Here is an 18,043-nt window from a genome sequence, read left to right as displayed (position 1 = left end):
TGATAACTGAAATTATCTTCCCAGTAACCACACTGACAAAGGAGTTTTCAAAGTTGTAAAATCATGTGATTCAGATGATAAAACCAAGTTATTTTCTTCTCTTCCTTCTTGACTACCATAGATGCATGAGGTAACAAGCTGGGAAAAAAATGTTTGAAAGCTTTATGATCCTGTTTAAGGCAGAATGATGAACCCAAAACAGAACACAGTATTGGTAGTCAACAGACAGAGCAGAGCACCTCAGAGCAGGTAACACAGACAGACATCAGGTGAGAATTATCTCTGCTCACACCAACAAGTCAAACACTGGGAGCCCAGAGAGAAAAATTCAGCTGTATTTCCACTGTGTTAACAGTTAAAACCAATTCATCAATCTACAGTTTTTGATTTGATTAGAAAACTAAGATGTGGATAAATCTGCATCTTAAAAATGAAAACTATAATTTTTGATTAAAAACATCAATTTGTTAAGTAATTATTTTAAAATCAATTTAGAAGCCACAGTTCTCACTAACACCTCAGGTTAACTTTCTTAATTTAATATACTTCACCTATTCAGTACTGATTACCCAAAAATTAACTCAAAGCAGTATTCCCTGATTTTATGAGACTATCAGAATAAATCTCTCCCCTCCTCCCAAAGAACACCCTACGAAATGATATCTATGGTCAAAGTGCCAAACTTCACCTTAGCAACTAACGTGAAGGTTGAATGTGGCAAAGCCAAAAGTATGGCCCTGAACACATAGACTTTCAGCCTGAAATAAGGCTCTTTCTTGGAAAGGGAAAAGACTAATAGGACTGCTTTAGATAATTCAGTTCAGCAGAGGACATGCATCTATTTAAACAGAAGGCTGTAAGCTTATCTTTATTGGACAGGGTTGGAGATAGAAGGCCTGATCTAGGCCACTAATTTCAAGAAACAGTATACTAGCTCACCTAGGAAGTTATCTATCAGGAGCTTAAGAACCTAAGTGTGCCAAAGCAAGCACACTCACCCTGGAATCAGCTCGAAGATAACCTTAAAATAATCAGGCCCACAATTTTCATAAGCCCATTCTAGGCTTCACAGGGTTACACAAATGGTACACCTAATCTAACTGCTCATTACTCTTTTAAACAAATTCAGAATGTTTGGGCTCAAAGTTTCAATGTTTCCTTTTTAAAAAGTTATCCTATTGAAACTTTAGTCTGTGGTCTGCCATTTATTTGTAAGATGGGTATATGCATATATGATAAATTATAACCCTGTTAATGAGACTGTACTGAAAACTAGTGAATAAAGATACATCCCTTCTCATTCTACCAACTGGGGGGTAAAAAAAAGAGGTACCCAATACAAAGATGCAAATGTATGGGGGTGCCTGGGTGGCTCAGTTGGTTGAGTATCAGACTCTTGATTTCAGGTCAGGTCAGGATCTCAGGGTCCTGAGATCAAGCTCTGGGTGGCCTGGGCTCCAAGTTCAGCAGGGAGTCCACTTGTATTCTCTCTCTCCCTCTGCCCCTCCCCCTGCTTGCATGCCCAGTTATACTTGTGCATTCCCTAAAAATAAATGAATAAATCTCAAAAAAAGAAAAGAAAAGAAAAGGATGCAAATGGGGCGCCTGGGTTGCTCAGTCATTTAAGTGGCTGCCTTTGGCTGGGGTCATGATCCTGAGGTACTGGGATCAAGCCCATGGCTCCCTGCTGAGCAGGGAGTCTGCTTCTTCCTCTGCCCCTCCCCCTGGTTCCTGCTCTCTCTTTCCTACTCTCTCTCAAATTAATAAATAAAATCTTAAAAAAAAAAAATAGATGCAAATGTATGAAGGGTGAAATTAAAGCAAATCCTCGATTTGGAAATGAATGCTAGCAGGAAGTCCCAAGACAGCTATCCTGTAAGGTAAAAACTCTAGAAGATCTACACCAACCCTGAGTTTTAAATTAGGTAAAAAAATTTTTAAAGAATTTATGACAAGGACAAGTTCTAATGGAGAGATCTAGAGAAAAAGTTTTACTTTATAAAACCATTACAGTATTAGAAAAAATTAAAATGTATCAAGCTTTTAAAAATATTAAAATTAAAACTTTGAAAAGAAAAGGAGAGGAATCGAGCAGGAAGCGTTAAACATCACTCAGCTGAGCTTAATACGAAATATGGAACTGAGGCAATTATCTAGATAATTTATGATGAAAGAAATATCATTTTAAAAATCAATTATTAGGACATTTCAGCTTAAAAGCGGTTTGAGATTTGAATTATGTGAATTAATGACTCAACTATCCACTTGATCTTTCTAAAGTAGTACCAATTTTCAAGGAGACATCTAACAAGTTCCACTGGATATAATTTTATGCCCACCATAAACTTCAGGTTTATATCCAGAGTTGTACCTTTAAAAGTCCACTGTGGCCACTGCCACCTTCTACTGCAACTGCCTCCAGGCCCATCACCCTCCCTCCCCAGCACCCTGCTATATTCAGTTATCAGGCAGAACCAGTTTGCCCGTTCCACACTTATCACAGTGTTTCAGTCTATCTTCTGGACACTATCCAGATACTACTCACCTATCTTTACCATAAAACTGAGAGTTCTTAAGTTTTTTCCAACACGCATAGGATTACTATTCTGCTAGCCATGTTTTATCTTAGGGCGCATGAATACTGCATTTCCCGGGGCCAATTAAAACCATCATTTAGGTCCTACCCATATATAACTTTACCTTGAAGATAAAAGCAGTAAACTTTTCAGTAGAGATCAACACTTTAACCTGGCCAGCACCTTGCATTATGCAACATTTTCTGTCTCTGTCTTGGCAACCTGCCTTTAAACCCAACAGTAACTGCACTGCAGAGTCAATCACAAAATATTTTAATACCTTTAGTAATGAGATCTGATTTAGCAGCCAAACTTCTGCCAGGAACTTATGAATTGTTTTCCCCCAAAATCCATTTTTCTTGGTGGTCTTGTCTCCATTCATCTACCTGCCTAAAGCCTACAGTATAGAAGCACAGATACCCTGTTCTCCCAAAGCAGAAATTTGCCAGAGATAAGAGCCCAACCCAAAGTATTTCTACACACTATGTATCACATTCTATTAGTACTAAATAGTACACTTTGTATCTGACCCAGAGTAAACCATGGCCATGCAAGGAAGTGACCTATCAGAAATGAGAATCCCCGGGGCGCCTGGGTGGCTCAGTTGTTAAGCGTCTGCCTTCAGCTCAGGTCATGGTCCCAGGGTCCTGGGATTGAGCCCCACATTGGGCTCCGTGCTCAGCGGGAAGCCTGCTTCTCCCTCTCCCTCTCCCCGTGCTTGTGTTCCTGCTCTCCCTCCCTGCTCTCTGTCAAATAAATAAATAAAATCTTAAAAAAAAAAAAAAAAAAGAGAATACCCAAACCAGCAGGTTTTTGACAGAATTCTCAAGCCTCTTCTACTCTCCCACTAAAAGCCAGGCATGGACTCAATTCTTAAGTTATTAGCTAATAAAAATCAAGGAAAGGAGCCTACATCCTGGGTCCAAGTCCACTCCCCTAGCAGCACACAAAGAGGTGCTACCTCAGTCAGCCAATGATCGGAAGACGAGCATTCAGAACAGTATTCCAAAGGATCACTATGAGGGTTAGTGGTAATATATGCAAAGATGTGGCACACAGCAACTTTTAAGATGGCTGCTTTTTTCTAAAAGTACAAACTTTCAGTTATAATAAAGTCACAGGAATGGAAAATACAGCATGGTGACTAGAGTGAATAATGCTGTACTGAAGGTTTGAAAGTTGCCAGGAGAGTAAATCTTAAAAGTTCTCATCACAAGAAAAAAAAAAATTCTGTAACTATGTGTGGTGACAGAGGTTAACTAGACTTTTTGTGGTGATCACTTTGCAATATATACAAGTACTGAATCATGTTATACACCTGAAGTTAATGTTGTGTCAAATTTACCTAAATTAAAAAACACATAAAAACTCAACCCTCCCCACCAAATGAATAATGTAAATAAATGAAATGGCAGCTATTTAAGGTTATTGTTATACACCCCCCACCCAGCCCAAAGTCCCACCTGCACTCCAGGAATCAGTAGAGTGTAGCAGAAAAGGCAAAAGTTCCAGAGTCAAAGAAACCTTAGTCTGATCCCAAGTAAGTTCCTTGAACCATTTCCTGGTCTTTAAATTGGGATTTACATGAAATGCCTATCACACAAGATCAACATTAGATGTAAAAACCTAACTGATCATTTGGCGCTTAGTGTTCAATAAATCATAGCTACTATTATAATTATTATTATTATACCTAGGCCTGAAAATGTGGTTGCGTAGACTCCTTTTTATTGTAAAAATCATCCTGGCTCCCCTTCCCAAAAATATCATTTTGAAATATAAAATTAAACAGTGCAATTCTGATTCCTAAATACTTCAGAACAATTCAACCCAAACACCTACTAGGTACCTAGAAAATATCTACTGCTACTTTTAGATTTTTTTTCTTTTCACAGTTATGTCTACGAACTAAGTTGTGTCAATTACACCAAACTGTGTAAGACAGGTATCAAGTTCATTTTTTTTCCATTATGGACATCAAATTACTTGACTCAATGTCTTTGATGTATTTCTTCAACATTATTTACTCTGTCTGACATAAATCAAGCAACCAAATATATGTCTCTATTTTTGGTACTATCTACATTGTTCATCTATTCTTATACCTATACTCTAGGTCAGCTGCCACTTCTATGAGGACAACCACTCTGTGTTCTATGCTAGATCAGGATGGCTGGTTTTTTGGATGTAAATGTACACAGAGGAGACATGAGCCTGAAGCCTCAGGTGTGAGAGACTTTGAAAGTCCCTGAACCAAGCACAGGAGGAGCTAAAGGGACTCCAGAGAGATTGTGGATTAGCCTTACTACCATAACCAATGACAATGAATCTGATAGGGTTCTACCCTCTCAAGCCATGACATGGAAGAAAGGATTCTTCTTCAACACTATCCTTCTGCTGAGGACCCTAGGCTCCTCTCTCCCCTCAAAGACTGGCTGTTCTAGACCAAAGCTCTCAGCCAGAATTCATGGGCTGCAGTGTAAACCTCAAGCCCACACTCCACAGGTACAGCCATTCCACCAGCTTCAAGAAATAGGCCAAGAAATAAATTCAATAACAGGGGGAGAGGAGGTGTTATGAGGGAGAGCCCAGGACACATTAGAAATGGGAGGGAAGAACAAATTCTAGCTCCTTTTTTTTTTTTTTAAGATTTTATTTATTTATTCATAAGAGACATAGAGAGAGGCAGAGGGATAGCAGGTTCCCCGCTGAGCAGGGAGCCCGATGTGGGACTCGATCCCAGAACCCTGGGATCATGACCTGAGCCAAAGGCAGACGCTTAACCATCTAAGCCACCCAGGCGCCCCGAATTCTAGTAGTTCTGACTGGGAAATCAGGTGTATTCATGCCTCCCTTCTGTCCCGCCAAGCAGGATGAAGTACAAATTTAAACTACCATAAGGCAGCCTGTGAATGATTAACATTTTAATCTAAAAAAATTGGAAGGGGGGGCAGGCAGAATGGGTGAAAGTTGTCAAAAGGTACAAACTTCCAGTTATCAAAGAAGAGACTAGATCTTAAAAGTTCTAATTACAAGAAAAAAGAAATTTGTAACTATGTGTGCTGATGGACATTAACTTAAGTAGGCTTACTGTTCTGAACATTTTGTGACATACACAAAAATTGAATCAGCATGTTGTACACCTGAAACCAATGTTATAGGTCAATTATATCTCAATAATAAAATAAATAAAACTCTGTATTCTTCTCCTCTATCTGCAACCCTGCCTGTCCCTCTCTTTCATCTCTAGGCTCTTGTATTTGTTTCGTAAGGCTACCATAACAAATTCACGGTCTTCAAACAAAAATTTATTCTTTCAGTGCTAGAGGCCTAGAGGCTATAAGTCCAAAATCAAGGTGTCAGCAGGGTCAAGGTGTCAGCAGGGCCATGCTCCCTCTAAAGGCTGGGTGGGGGACCCCTTCCTGGCTTCTTCTTAGCTTCAGGTGGCTTCCAGAAATGCCTGGTGCCCTTGGCTAGTAACTGCATCACTCCAACCTTTGCCACAGTCTTCATGCAGACCTCTCAGCATCTAGTGCATCTTAGTTGTCCTCTCCTCTCCTTATAAGGACTCTAGTCACTGGGTTTGGGGCCCACCCTAATCCAATATAACTTAATTTTAACTAATTACCCCTTAAAAGACCCTATTTTCAAATAAGGTCACATTTTGAGGTTCCAGATGGACATGAATTTAGGAGGATACTATTCAACCCACTACAACTCCCAAATTAAAATAAACCACCACAATGCAGCGCCTGGGTGGCCAACTTGGTTAAGCTTCCAGCTCTTGGTATCAGCTCAGGTCGTGATCTCCTGGTCATGAGATGGGACTTCTCAATCGCCATGGAGTCTGCTTAGGTTTCTCTCTCTCTCTCCCTTTGCCCCTCCCCTCCATCACACACAGGCACATGGGCACACACAAGCTCTCTCACCCTCTCTCAAATAAATAAATAAATCTTTTTAAAAAATAAATAAACCACCATTACAAAATATGAGGCAAAGTGGAAGATGACAAATCACAGCATTACAGAAATATTAAAAAAAAAAAATTGGGGGCGCCTGGGTCGCTCAGTCGTTAAGCGTCTGCCTTCAGCTCGGGTCATGACCCCAGGGTCCTGGGATCAAGCCCCGCGTCAGGCTCCCCACTCAGCAGGAAGCCTGCTTCTCCCTCTCCCGCTCCCCCTGCTTGTGTTCCCTCTCTTGCTGTGTGTCTCTCTCTGTCGAAAAATAAAATCTTAAAAAAAAAAAATTCAAAGTTATAATCGCCAGTGGACTACTTCCAATCTCAATTAGAAATAATGTACCTTTTGCCTTTCTCTCACCTGTGGGAAACTGTGAAGGCTTAGAAAATATCAAAAATCCTATTCAAGGGGCACTTGGGTGGCTCAGTCAGTTGGGCGTCCAACTCTTGGTTTCGTCTTAGGTCATGATTTCATGGGTCTCGGGATGGAGCCCCAAGATGGGCTCCACTCTCGGCGGAGAGTCTGCCTGAAAGATTCTCTCCCCCTACCCCCCTAAATTCACATGCACGTGCTCTCTGAAATAAAATCTTCACACACACACAAAAAGTCCCATTCAAAATAGCACTAAAAAACAACATTCCACTGGCCCAGACACTTGACACACTCTGAAAAATCTGTTATTAGGTATAAACACTCACACCAAAAAATATGAAAGACAGGAAAGGATGTTTTTCAGTTGAAAGTGCTTTCATTTAACTATTTGGGGGTGGAAAGTAGACCATGCGTCTCAGAAGACCAAGGTTTCCTTTAAAAAAAAAAAAAATTACCTTAGGTTTTTAACAGCCCCCTCTCCAAATTATCCTTTTTTTTTTTTTTAAAGATTTTATTTATTTATTTGAGACAGAGAGAATGAGAGACAGAGAGCATGAGAGGGAGGAGGGTCAGAGGGAGAAGCAGACTCCCTGCCGAGCAGGGAGCCCGATGCGGGACTTGATCCCGGGATTCCAGGATCATGACCTGAGCCGAAGGCAGTCGCTTAACCAACTGAGCCAACCAGGCGCCCCAAATTATCCTTTTCTAATAAGGATATAAACCTACATGAAGGTACTATATTTCACAGTTCTTTTTATTTTAATCAAGGTATTATTTTAGCTTTCTGGGGAAAAAAATACTTGAGATGAGCTTAAAGACTTGCGTACTCCCTCTGCTGGCTCTGAATTTAAAGTATCAATGGCTTCAGGAGCCAAGTTATTAATTTCACTAGACATCTAAAACACAATGAAAGATATGATGTGGGGGCACCTGGTGGCTCAGTCATTAAGTACCTGCCTTCGGCTCAGGTCATAATCCCAGGGTCCTGGGGTCAGGCTCCCCGCTTGGCGGGAAGCCTGCTTCTCCCTCTCCCCCTCTCCCTGCTTGTGTTCCCTCTCTTGCTGTCTCTCTCTCTGTCAAATAAATAAATAAAATCTTGGGAAAAAAAAAAAAAAAGCTATGTGGATTCTCTCCCAACACACACACGCAAAGGTCTTCAAAGAAGTAAGTAATTCGAAAACAACTACTAAAATCTGCCAAAGGCATCTCCGTTGGATTTAGTATAGATTTACTCCAAAGGAAAGCTAATGCATTCCATTTGTTTGGAGCAGAAGTCACTTCTTGCATCGGCCTTGCCCCTACAAATGTACCACAACTCTTCCTTGCTCTTTTCCTTCGTACCTCTCCACTACAGGACTAGGGTGCATCTGGACACCCAGGCATGGTGAGCCCCTAGAAGATTACCTGGCTTCTTCATCATAGGCAATTACTAGAGTAGCAAATTACTGGAAGAGCCATGGCCCATGAGGGAAATTAGTCCATTTCGCTTTATGTTATCCCATAATAGTAACTGACAAACTGCAAAGAAAAAGTCCCAAGATTAAAATCTAAAAAAAAAAGTCTGAGTAGAAAGTGAAAGACACACTCTCTGGAAAAGCCCAGCTTGATACATGCACCGATCGTACACTTGTGTTTTATCAAGAAGGAGTGATACATCACAATATTCTATGGATGCCTGCTACTGTACTTTTTCCAATTGGGGAAATTGTGATACTAAGAAATGAAGGTTCTTTGGTTAAGAATTAAATGGTTAAAGATACTGAGTCTGTCAGTAATGACGCCATCAGAATTGGGGTCTTCTATCATAATCACAGCCTAACCACTTATTTACAAAACTCTTAACTTGGAAGAGTTACAGACTGGCTTTGAAAAGATCCATCTCAGAGAGTGCTTGCTGTCTCTTCCTCCTTCGTATGTGACTTCTATTTTCCAATTCATGGATATAAAACTTCAAGTACCTCTGGGACTTCTGCCTCCAAATGCAGAACATCACGGACAACTTAGTTTTACACAACAGCTTTGCTCCTGTAAGAAGTGGGTAAGTGAATTTTAGGCTGAACAACCCTATGATGAATCTTTCTAGATGGTGCATATTGATGCGGCATTGGTGGGGTACACACACAGAAAAGAGACTTGATTTCAACGGTCTCTAAATGAAGTCATTCCTAGATCAAGGTTTTCCTCAGTTTCTATGATGGGTAGTGACTGGCACTAATGAAGTTTTCAGGGACTGCTATCACTAGGAAACAAGACACTGCAAGAAATGCCTTGGATAGCAGAGCATCCTTTCGTAATTATACTATATCTTATCAACATTAATGCTAGGAGGTCCAAGACTTCATAGCTGTAAGTATTCAAAAGACTCTACACATGATGTCACTTCACTCCCGAATCACATCACCTCCTTTCAGTGTCAGAGTCCCAGAACAAGGCTATCTTTATGGGCTGAGGACATAATGATTCAAAGAATAGCTCCGAGTATCAGAAATGTTTTTGTCTGGTAGACACATTCCATGCTTTGGAGGCTCTTACACTGTCCTTGGGAATATACAGGAGTCACAGAAAAATGACAAAAAGAAATAGGAGGGAGTCACGGTTGGACATGGTAGGGTGGGGTGGGCTTAAGACAGATGGCTTTTTCAGCAAGGTTAGCTGAGAACACTGATGGAAATACTAAAAAACCAACGCAGCTACTCTAGCATGAGCCAGCCTAAAGGACGGAGGAGGGGAAGCAGAGGCGAGCAAATGAAGTAAGAGTTTGCAGAAATGGAGGCACTGACACAAACAGCTGTGAAACCACAATGGTTAACAGCAGACAGTACAGAACAGTGCTGCCCAGGGCTCACGCGGACACACTCTTAGCTCCATCTCTGCTAGCTTGTAGGTTCCTGAGCCAGTCACTCACATGCTCTTGTCCTGCTTCCTCACCTGTAAAATGAAGTACTTAGATGATCTCTAAAACGTCTTTTAGTTCTAAATTTGAGGCAAGAAGCAATGTGAATGAGTCAGCTGTATCAAGGCTCCACCTCCACTCAAGAGGGAGGCCAGTCCTATACCAGGCCCCACAAGACAGAACTGGAGACCCCAGATCAGGCTAGGACCACAGGTGTGCTCTAATCCAGATGGCCCTGGGAAAGCCCCAGCTTCTCCCCAACAGACCCAAACTACAAGAGCCACGTTATAGCGGCCCTGCATCTCCAAAGCAAGCTGAAAATGATCTGCAGAGAATTAAAGACCAGTTCCAACCAAAGTTCAACACCAACTTTACCTTTTGCCAGTAATTTCTCTGCAGAGAGCTGAAATATCGAGGAAAGCAGAAGTACAGACATGAAAAAAGGCAAAGAGAATGACGACAATGACAAATTCACAGAACACAGATTTGCATGTTTATTTTCTGTCTTCCTCCAACAGAACCTGAATCCTGTGAGCTGGAACCTCATCTGCCTCGTGCTACTACTATATCCCTGAGACCCAGCAGAATGCCCTGTGAACCGTATGCCTTTGATAAGTATTTGTTGAATGAATAAAATGGCATGTGATGAAAATCGTTAAAAAGGTTTTCTCTTTCTAATCTGTAGTCACTTACTGTATACCAGTTATAATGTCCCGATACTAATCCACATGTATCTATCTCTATATAGATATGGAGATAAAATCCACCTATATATGTCATTCTGAGCTCCTTTTATAGCAGCAAAAAGGCAAAGTGGCTCTTCAGGACTTGTGATACAGGAAAAGTTCAGGAGAAAAATGAGGGGTCAAGAATAGGACTGAGTCTGTTCCCCACAGGCAAGATGGGCAAGATATGAAAACAAAATAAATTCCATATTCTCTCTAGCCCTAGGAATCTAATCTGGTAAGCAGTGGGTAAGCAGGGTGCCCTGCTAGAATGTACAGACTGAAACAGTCTTACCTTTGCATTTTTATGAAGATCTTTGGATGGACAGTATTTGCTAAACTTTTCCCAGACCAAATAAATGACTCTTCAGTGAGACATGGACTCTTCATTAATTTTCCAAATGAAAATATCTTGCAGGTTTTAAGTAAGAATCATACGTATTAAAAAGTTTAACTACAAGATGTTCTTCTACGGTGTCATTCTCTTAAAATAGAACCCTCCTAAAATCTCCTAAAAATAAGTTTGCATGGTTTCATTTCATTTTCTAAGAAGGAGATAAACATATCAAAACAAACACTTAGCTTCTTTTTTAAAGAGTCTCTCTGCGACATAGGGCTCACAGATCAAAGTTTAAAAGGGCCAATTTCTTCACTTCATAGGTCGATGACACAGCTTTGAAAAAGAGGAAAAACAGGCCCCCCAGTGTACTGCCGCTGTAGGAAGAGGAAGTATATTCGTTGAGAATCACTGACGAAGACAGTACTGCCAAAGGAAATTACAAAACAGCATTTTGGCAACATGGGCCAAGCAGAAGACAGATTCCTTACACACGACCATGGCTGGCCCTTTGGTGAGTTACTCCAAAAGGTGACCGAGGCCAAAATTACAAGCCAACGTGGAATTATCACAACCTCGTCATTTTGAAATTTTAAAAACATATTTTTAGGCATGAAAGTTGCAGTCAAAATAACATTTTCTTAATACAGTATGTTGGGAAGGAACTGGATGCATTAATCTAAAGAATGAGAACAGTGAGAACATCAACAGGCATTATGTGCAGGTGGGCCCTCATCTTTTTACCCTGGGAAGAAGCTGTAAGAGCACACATTCTCACATGAAAGAAGACGTCCACAGCAGCAGGAGAAGTCGTCACATGCACAGGATCCTACGTTTATGAAATTGTGAGAAACAGCATGGAAACGCATGGCTGCCTAATGTAATCATGTCCTAATCTCCTGGGAAATGCAGGTGTGTGGGTGTGAGAAGATGAATAGTGATACATAGGCCTTAACAGGTAAACCCTGGAATCCTAGACGTCTGTCCCACAACAGGAGGAACTGAGAGAACATAGCAGTTGGATTAGGGGTGGTGCGGTGCAAGTAAACTTAATCCGAATGAAAGGAAATGTAACCTTTTCCCCTCTTAACCACATCTGACTACTCACATCTACTTTAATGCCTGAGGTAAGGGAACCTGTGAGATAGCCATCACCTTTCTCTCTGGCACAATATGTATCTGACAAACCTAAGTTAACCAAGAACTTCCTCCTTTTGTTAAAACGCTATCTTTTCTGCCACCTCTATCACTTCACAGTTCCTAAGTACCCCTACTGATAGACAGTGGATGGCTACACAAATGTGATGAACTCATCAGCCTCCAGCAATATTCGTCTTTCTGACGCTGAACTAATAACCAAGACATTTTTAGACTGAGAGGCAAATATGCTTTTCAGGAAAGCATCTTCTACTTATGTAAGACTACTTGTTACTTAGTAAAAAACCTTTAAAAAAATAGGTCAATTTAAAGAGGAAAACAGTGTGATAAAGAATAAAAATCTCCAAAACTGCAGCTACTAATTACCTAACTAACTGTGTGATCTTAGAGAAGTCCTTAACTTGAAGAACCAGGATTTTCACCATTAAAATAAGGGAGTTGAACAATCTCAGCAAACCTCATCCTGGCTGTACATCAGAATAACCTAAGAAACTTAAAAAACAAAAATAAAACAAAAAAGAAACACCAATGCTAAGTCCCAGACCAACCCAATTAAAACCTATTCTCTAAGTATTGGTACTCTTTAAAAGCTCCAAGGTGATCCAAATATGCAACCAGGGCTTCAAACCACTAGTCCTAATTCTGATCTTCAAGGCTTCTTTTCTAATTCTTTTATTCTCTAGTCTTAGGGTGATAATTCTGGTGACAGGATCTCATAATGCAACAGTCCAAAAAGCCACAAAAGAAGTAAGGCCTAAACCCTGCATACTGTAGCTATGTGCACGCAGGGCAAAGAGAGGTTAACCTGAATTCTAGACATTTTCAGAAGTCAAAAACCCTAATGCATAACTCAGAATGAAAGTAGTGTGGTTTAAATGCACACACATGCTCTCAAAATGACTAATCATGATAGGAATCGACTCCTGAAACTTGGACGCATGGAAATGGGTCACAATTAGCTCCTGACCTCTCCCTTCTCCCTCTTCTTCCACTGCTACTAAACCACAAACACAAAAAAAGGCTGGCTATTAGTCATAATCGGAATATGAAACCAGCCCTAGTTTCAAAGGGCTTTCTCCATCATCAAAGATTTGGAAGTTCCTGCATGGGTGCATCTTTTGATGAAGGTCATCTTACAAAAACTCTTTAACTAAATTATATCCCCATAGTCTTCAAGGATTAGCTGCTATGTGATACTCAGAAATAGAACTGATGTAAAATCTTAAAGTAAAAATAATTCTACTTCATAAAATATAAAAATATTTTTCATGTCCTGTATTAAACATACTAAGGCTTGAGTTTCAATTTACAATTTTTCATAATTTTAGTTAAAAAGAAGTGAAATGGAAACTAATTTAACATTGTGTGTTGACTATACCTCATAAAAAAAAAAAAAGAAAAGAGAGAGAGAAATGAGATAGCAGAGAAGGAAAAAGAAACCATGAGATCAGAAAAAAAGGTTAAGGACATAAAACCATAAAGTTTAGGACTAGGCCCAAAATCTCTACTCAAGTCCTGCAAGTTACATGAAAATATAATCAACTGAATCACAATTCATGGCTACTTTTGGTAATACTACTTTCTCACCTAGATCTTTAAAAAAAAAAAAAAATGCTATTAAATGGTTACTATCTTTAATTACAAAATGAGATGTTATTTGTGGGATTAAACTACTTGAGTAAACTTAAAAAAAGGAAAAGTGAAAACCTTTCCAACATTAACTTTTAGCTACCTAACTTTTAACTAGCAGATTCTCTGCACCAAACTCAAAATATACAGGACTAACTTCAAGTTGAGAAATTTGAAAAATATTCCAAACCCCTATATCCATTTTCTTAGATCCTGAAACTCACCCCTTCCTGACACTGTACCCTGAGATTAACCCTCACTATTCACTTAGAAATTCAGTTTTAAAAGATATCAGAGTAGCACTGCTTTGAAATGGAATTCACTCTCAAGCTTTCTGTAAATGGCCCTCATATCACACAACTGGCATTCCTTTGCAAAGCTGTAAAATTAAATCAAATGTAAGATTCATAATGTCGGCATTTGTTAAAGGAAATGAGACAGATAACTGGAATAATTTCAAAGCATATGCTTTGCTTTTAAAGTATCTCAACAAGTCCTCTCCAATACTAGCCATAAAAAATTTAAAAAAGGAGATACTTTGTTTGCAAGGATTTTTTTTTTTAAAGCAAATTAAAACTCAACACACTAAATTCTTTAGTTTTTTTCACATACGGGTTTCTTCTCCAGTGCTCCAGTTCTCCACCAAGATTGAACTGTTCTTACTGTATACACCTCCTGGAACCCAGGAAGATACAGGGCTCCCCAAAGACACGAAATGAGGAAGGAACTACCTCATTAATTTAAAAAAAAAAAGCTAACTTGCAAACAGAACCAACTGATAAGCCATATGTATCTCCAACTGTACAGGACTCCTCTGCCTGGTACTGACACATTCATGTCTTGGGGAAAGAGGCCAGGAGGATGAGGTGCCAGGAAGAGCAAAGCAGCTGGGCATCAGCAGCCCAGCAGGGGCACAGGAGTTAATCTGTTCGGATGCCCAACTGCAGGAAGTCATTACATCATAGGCCTTTCCACACCTCTCTCCCTACCACGTGTCCAGTGCCCCAAGAGGCTGAAAAGAACAGGAGAGAGCCTCTCTTCTGGTTCACTTATAGGTAGAAGCCATTATGGCCCAGCCCTGACACCACACCTCCCTCCCAAAGGCCTAGGTGAAGCTCCAGGCCTCAGTCCTCCACACCTGGACCCGGCCGCAAACAGCGCCAGAGTCCAGGCCTCAACGCGAGCAGCAGGTGCGGCTAGTTCGCCTCGAGGTGGTAGGGCTGGCCCGTTCGGAACAACACAAGTTCGGGGGCAGATTTACTGGAGAAACATCTCTAAGGAATAAAGGTGCCAACAGAGGCAAGGAAAGACAGCCAGCCAGTAAAAGGTTTACAACCACTACTTTTTCTAATGGGATCCGAGTGCCTGTGGGAACTAACACCCACAAGCCAGAAACTTCGACGCAAGGGTTTTCATCCAGCTAGTGACAACGACCATGCTCCTGTGACTGACTGGAAACCACAAATCCAACCCCTCCTCGGGGCTCCGAGTCCCAAACACTCCCCCACATCCTCTCACCCCACCCGCAGAACCCTCCCCGCATCCCCACTACAGTGATTTCTACTTCGAAGTTGGCCGCAGACCTACCTCCTCCGTGCAGTCCCGGGAATCCAGCAAATGCACTCCTGTCCGCCAGTCCTTCCCTCGCCGGTATCCCTTGCCCCCTCTCCTCACCTGGCCATGACCGAGGCTTCCTCGGAAGCCTCCTTTCCCCGCCCCACCCTCCGCGGCCGACCCTAGGTTCCCCTCCTCTGGGGGTCACAGAGATCCCCCCGAAACCTCACAGCGGAGGCTCTCGGTGCCAACCCCTCTCCCCAGCGCCCGCAGGCGCGCTCCGATGAATCGAAGGCGCGTCTCGCACTGCGCAGGAGGCCCGGCGGGTCCGGCCGCCCGCCCGAGGTGGGTACGCACCTTCCACCCCGCAGAGCTGTTGCTGTCGCCCTTATCCTTGAAGTAGGGCACGCAGCGCACCATCCACTCGTAGATCTGGGACAGAGTGAGCCGTTTGTCCGGCGAGCTCTCGATGGCGCGAGTGATCAGGTCGGCGTAGGACAGGTTCCCCCAGGCGTTCCGCCGCGACGAGCATTTCCTCGGCTGCCCGGAGCCCCCAGCCGCCCCCGGCTGCGGCGCCGGCAGTGGCTGCTGAGGCTGCAGCGGCGTCTGCGTCCCCCCGTTCAGCGCGCCCGCCGCGGGGGCCGGCCCGGACCCGGAGTCCTGCCCTCCGGGAGCCAGCAGGCGGGCCGAGTCTTCAAGGAGCAGCCCGGAGCCCAGCGTGCGGCTCCCGCCGCCGCCGATCGCCATGGCCGAGACCGCCCTACTGCTGCCGTCCTCGTCGTCTTCATCGTCCTCCTCTTCGGGGATCATAGAATCGGCGGCCGTCTCCCCCGAGGGCTTGGCCGGGCTCCCCTGGAGCTCTGGCCTCTGCAGGGGCCATGTACAGGAGCGCGGCCGGCTCTGGGGCTCGAACTCCGGGTCCAGCTCCACTTCGAGCGGAGAGAGCGGGGCCGGGGAGGCCGGTGCCTCTGCCATCTTCGCCGCCCGCCCGCCCGCGGCTCGGGCTCTCGCGCTCTCCTTTCGCGCCGGGGCGGGGTGCGGCGGGGGAGGGACGGGGGCGCCGCGAAGACTCGGGCTCCGGGGAGCCGCTGCCGCTACTGCCGCCGCCTGGAGAAGCACGAAAGAGAGAAAAGAGGAGAGTTGGGTTATCCCGGGCTGGAGCCCAGTCCTCGGCGACTCCGCGCCCGCCGCCGCCGCTTCCCGGCCGCACGGCGCCCGCCTCCCAGAAACAGACCTGGAGACGTGCGTCCCGCGAACCTGGCGCAGCAGACACCGCCCCCTGGCCAGGCCGCCGGGGAGCCAGGAGCGAATCGACGGGCTCGCACGGGGCAGCCCCCTTCCCCCCGCCGCCGGGGCCGCCAGATCTGCAGGTCTCTCCTGGGCTAGGTGGCTGGGCGGGGAAGAAGGGGGAGGGGAGGGGAGGACAGGGGAGGGGCGGGGAGGGGGCGGGGGGAGGGGCGCGGGCCGCGCCTTTAAAGCGGGCAGCAGCCAGGGCTGGCGCAGCCGAGCCGCGGTCGGAGACCGAGCGGGCGTGCGTTTGTTTATGTTTCGCTCGGGCCCGCTCAAGTGCTTCCCGCGGCGCCGCAGCCAAAGTCTGTGGCGTCTTCCGCTCTTCTCGTCCCCGGCCCTGCCGCCTCCGCGCCCCCTTGTACTCCCTTCTCCCCGCCGAGGGGCCCGAGTCCGGGGACGGCGCGGGCAGCCACCTTCTTCCCTCTTCGCCCGCGGGCTAGGAGGACGAACGCGGGTCCGAGCGCGGACGGGCTCTTGTCACTTCCAAAAAAAGGACAAGACGGGAAGCAGCGGGGCAGCAGCTCGACGGGTGTTTGCCAAGGGTCGAGCCAAGCAGGAACGACCACTTTGGGGTTTTGTGGGGTTTATTTGCTCGCGGGCGTTGTATCCTCCACCCCCTTCCCAGTAAAGAACGGGGGGGGAGGGGACAAGTCAGAACATAAATCTTCCAACAGGTCAGGAAGCGCCAAGTCTCCCGGACTGCCAGAAAACCCGGACCAGCACGTTCATCACCTCCTTGCTCCCGCTGCTGCCATCTTGACAGTTTTCCCCCCTTCACTCAAGTCCTTTAAAAACACTAGCGGGAGGGAAGGGGGGCGCGCACACCGAGTCACGGGGAGGGAAAAGGGAAGCGCCTGGCCCAGCTCGGAAGCAGATCCGGAGTCACCGGGAAGGCGACCGCCCCGCTGCACAGCTCCGGCGCCTACCTCAGTTCCTTCCCTTCAGGGACGAGGGGGGAGGAAGCACAATTCCGCGCGGGCCCGGGGCACGGCGAGGAGGGGGCGCGCAACCTCGGCGAAGGAGAGGCGCTCCGGCCACCGCCGCAGCCCGCCTGAGGAAACGCCTGTCAGCCTGCGCGCCGTCGCCTTCCACATTCCTCCTCCTCCCTTCCACGAGCAGGGCGGCCGCGGCAGCAGCACAAAGTTATAGACACACGCAGGGTGCCTCAACCTAGGCTGACGGCGGGCGGGCGGGCGGGCGGGCGGATCCCCGCCCAGAGGGAGGGCTGGGCGGCGGGCCCGGGTGTGCTGTGTGCGTGCGTGTGTGTGCGTGTGTGTGTGTGTGTATGTGGGCTCGCGCACGCGCGCCTGCGCGGCCGCGCTCCGCGGGCCTGCGGGCGTGGGTGTCAGGGAGCGCGCCGCGGGCCGGGACCAGGCGGGCTCCCGCAGCCGTCCCCGCTGGGCTCCTCCTCCCTCCGAGAGCCTCAACGACAACAAAGCGCGGCGCTGGCCTAGGAGAAGAGGGAGGGGGAGAGCAAAGCCCCAAACGCTCCACGAGCGCAGTCGCGTGGCCTCTCAGACTCAGGGCAGGGCGCCTGCTACCGGGGGTCC

General features: G+C 45.3%; 1 protein-coding gene across 2 annotated transcripts in view; it reads right to left on the bottom strand.

Moving 5' to 3' along the window:
- FOXO3 (forkhead box O3) overlaps positions 1-17,655 on the bottom strand; it is a 125,528-nt gene extending 107,873 nt beyond the window's left edge. The window contains exons 1-2 of one of the 2 annotated variants that reach the window (XM_034991749.1): positions 17,420-17,655; positions 15,561-16,310 (exon numbers count right to left, since the gene is read on the bottom strand). In XM_034991749.1, coding sequence (XP_034847640.1) covers positions 15,561-16,178 — 618 coding nt within the window. In that variant the 5' untranslated portion in view covers positions 16,179-16,310; positions 17,420-17,655. Of the gene's footprint in view, positions 1-15,560; positions 16,553-17,419 lie in introns of those variants that run through there. The other variant, XM_034991750.1, reaches the window with a different exon arrangement.
- Between the last annotated feature and the right edge of the window lie 388 nt (positions 17,656-18,043).

This window comes from Mirounga leonina, unplaced genomic scaffold, assembly GCF_011800145.1.
Source record: "Mirounga leonina isolate KUSES-001 unplaced genomic scaffold, KU_Mleo_1.0 Mir_53, whole genome shotgun sequence".
Classification (NCBI taxonomy): Eukaryota; Metazoa; Chordata; class Mammalia; order Carnivora; family Phocidae; genus Mirounga; species Mirounga leonina.
Note: the sequence above shows the minus strand (reverse complement) of the source record. Positions and strands in the feature narration are given on the sequence as shown.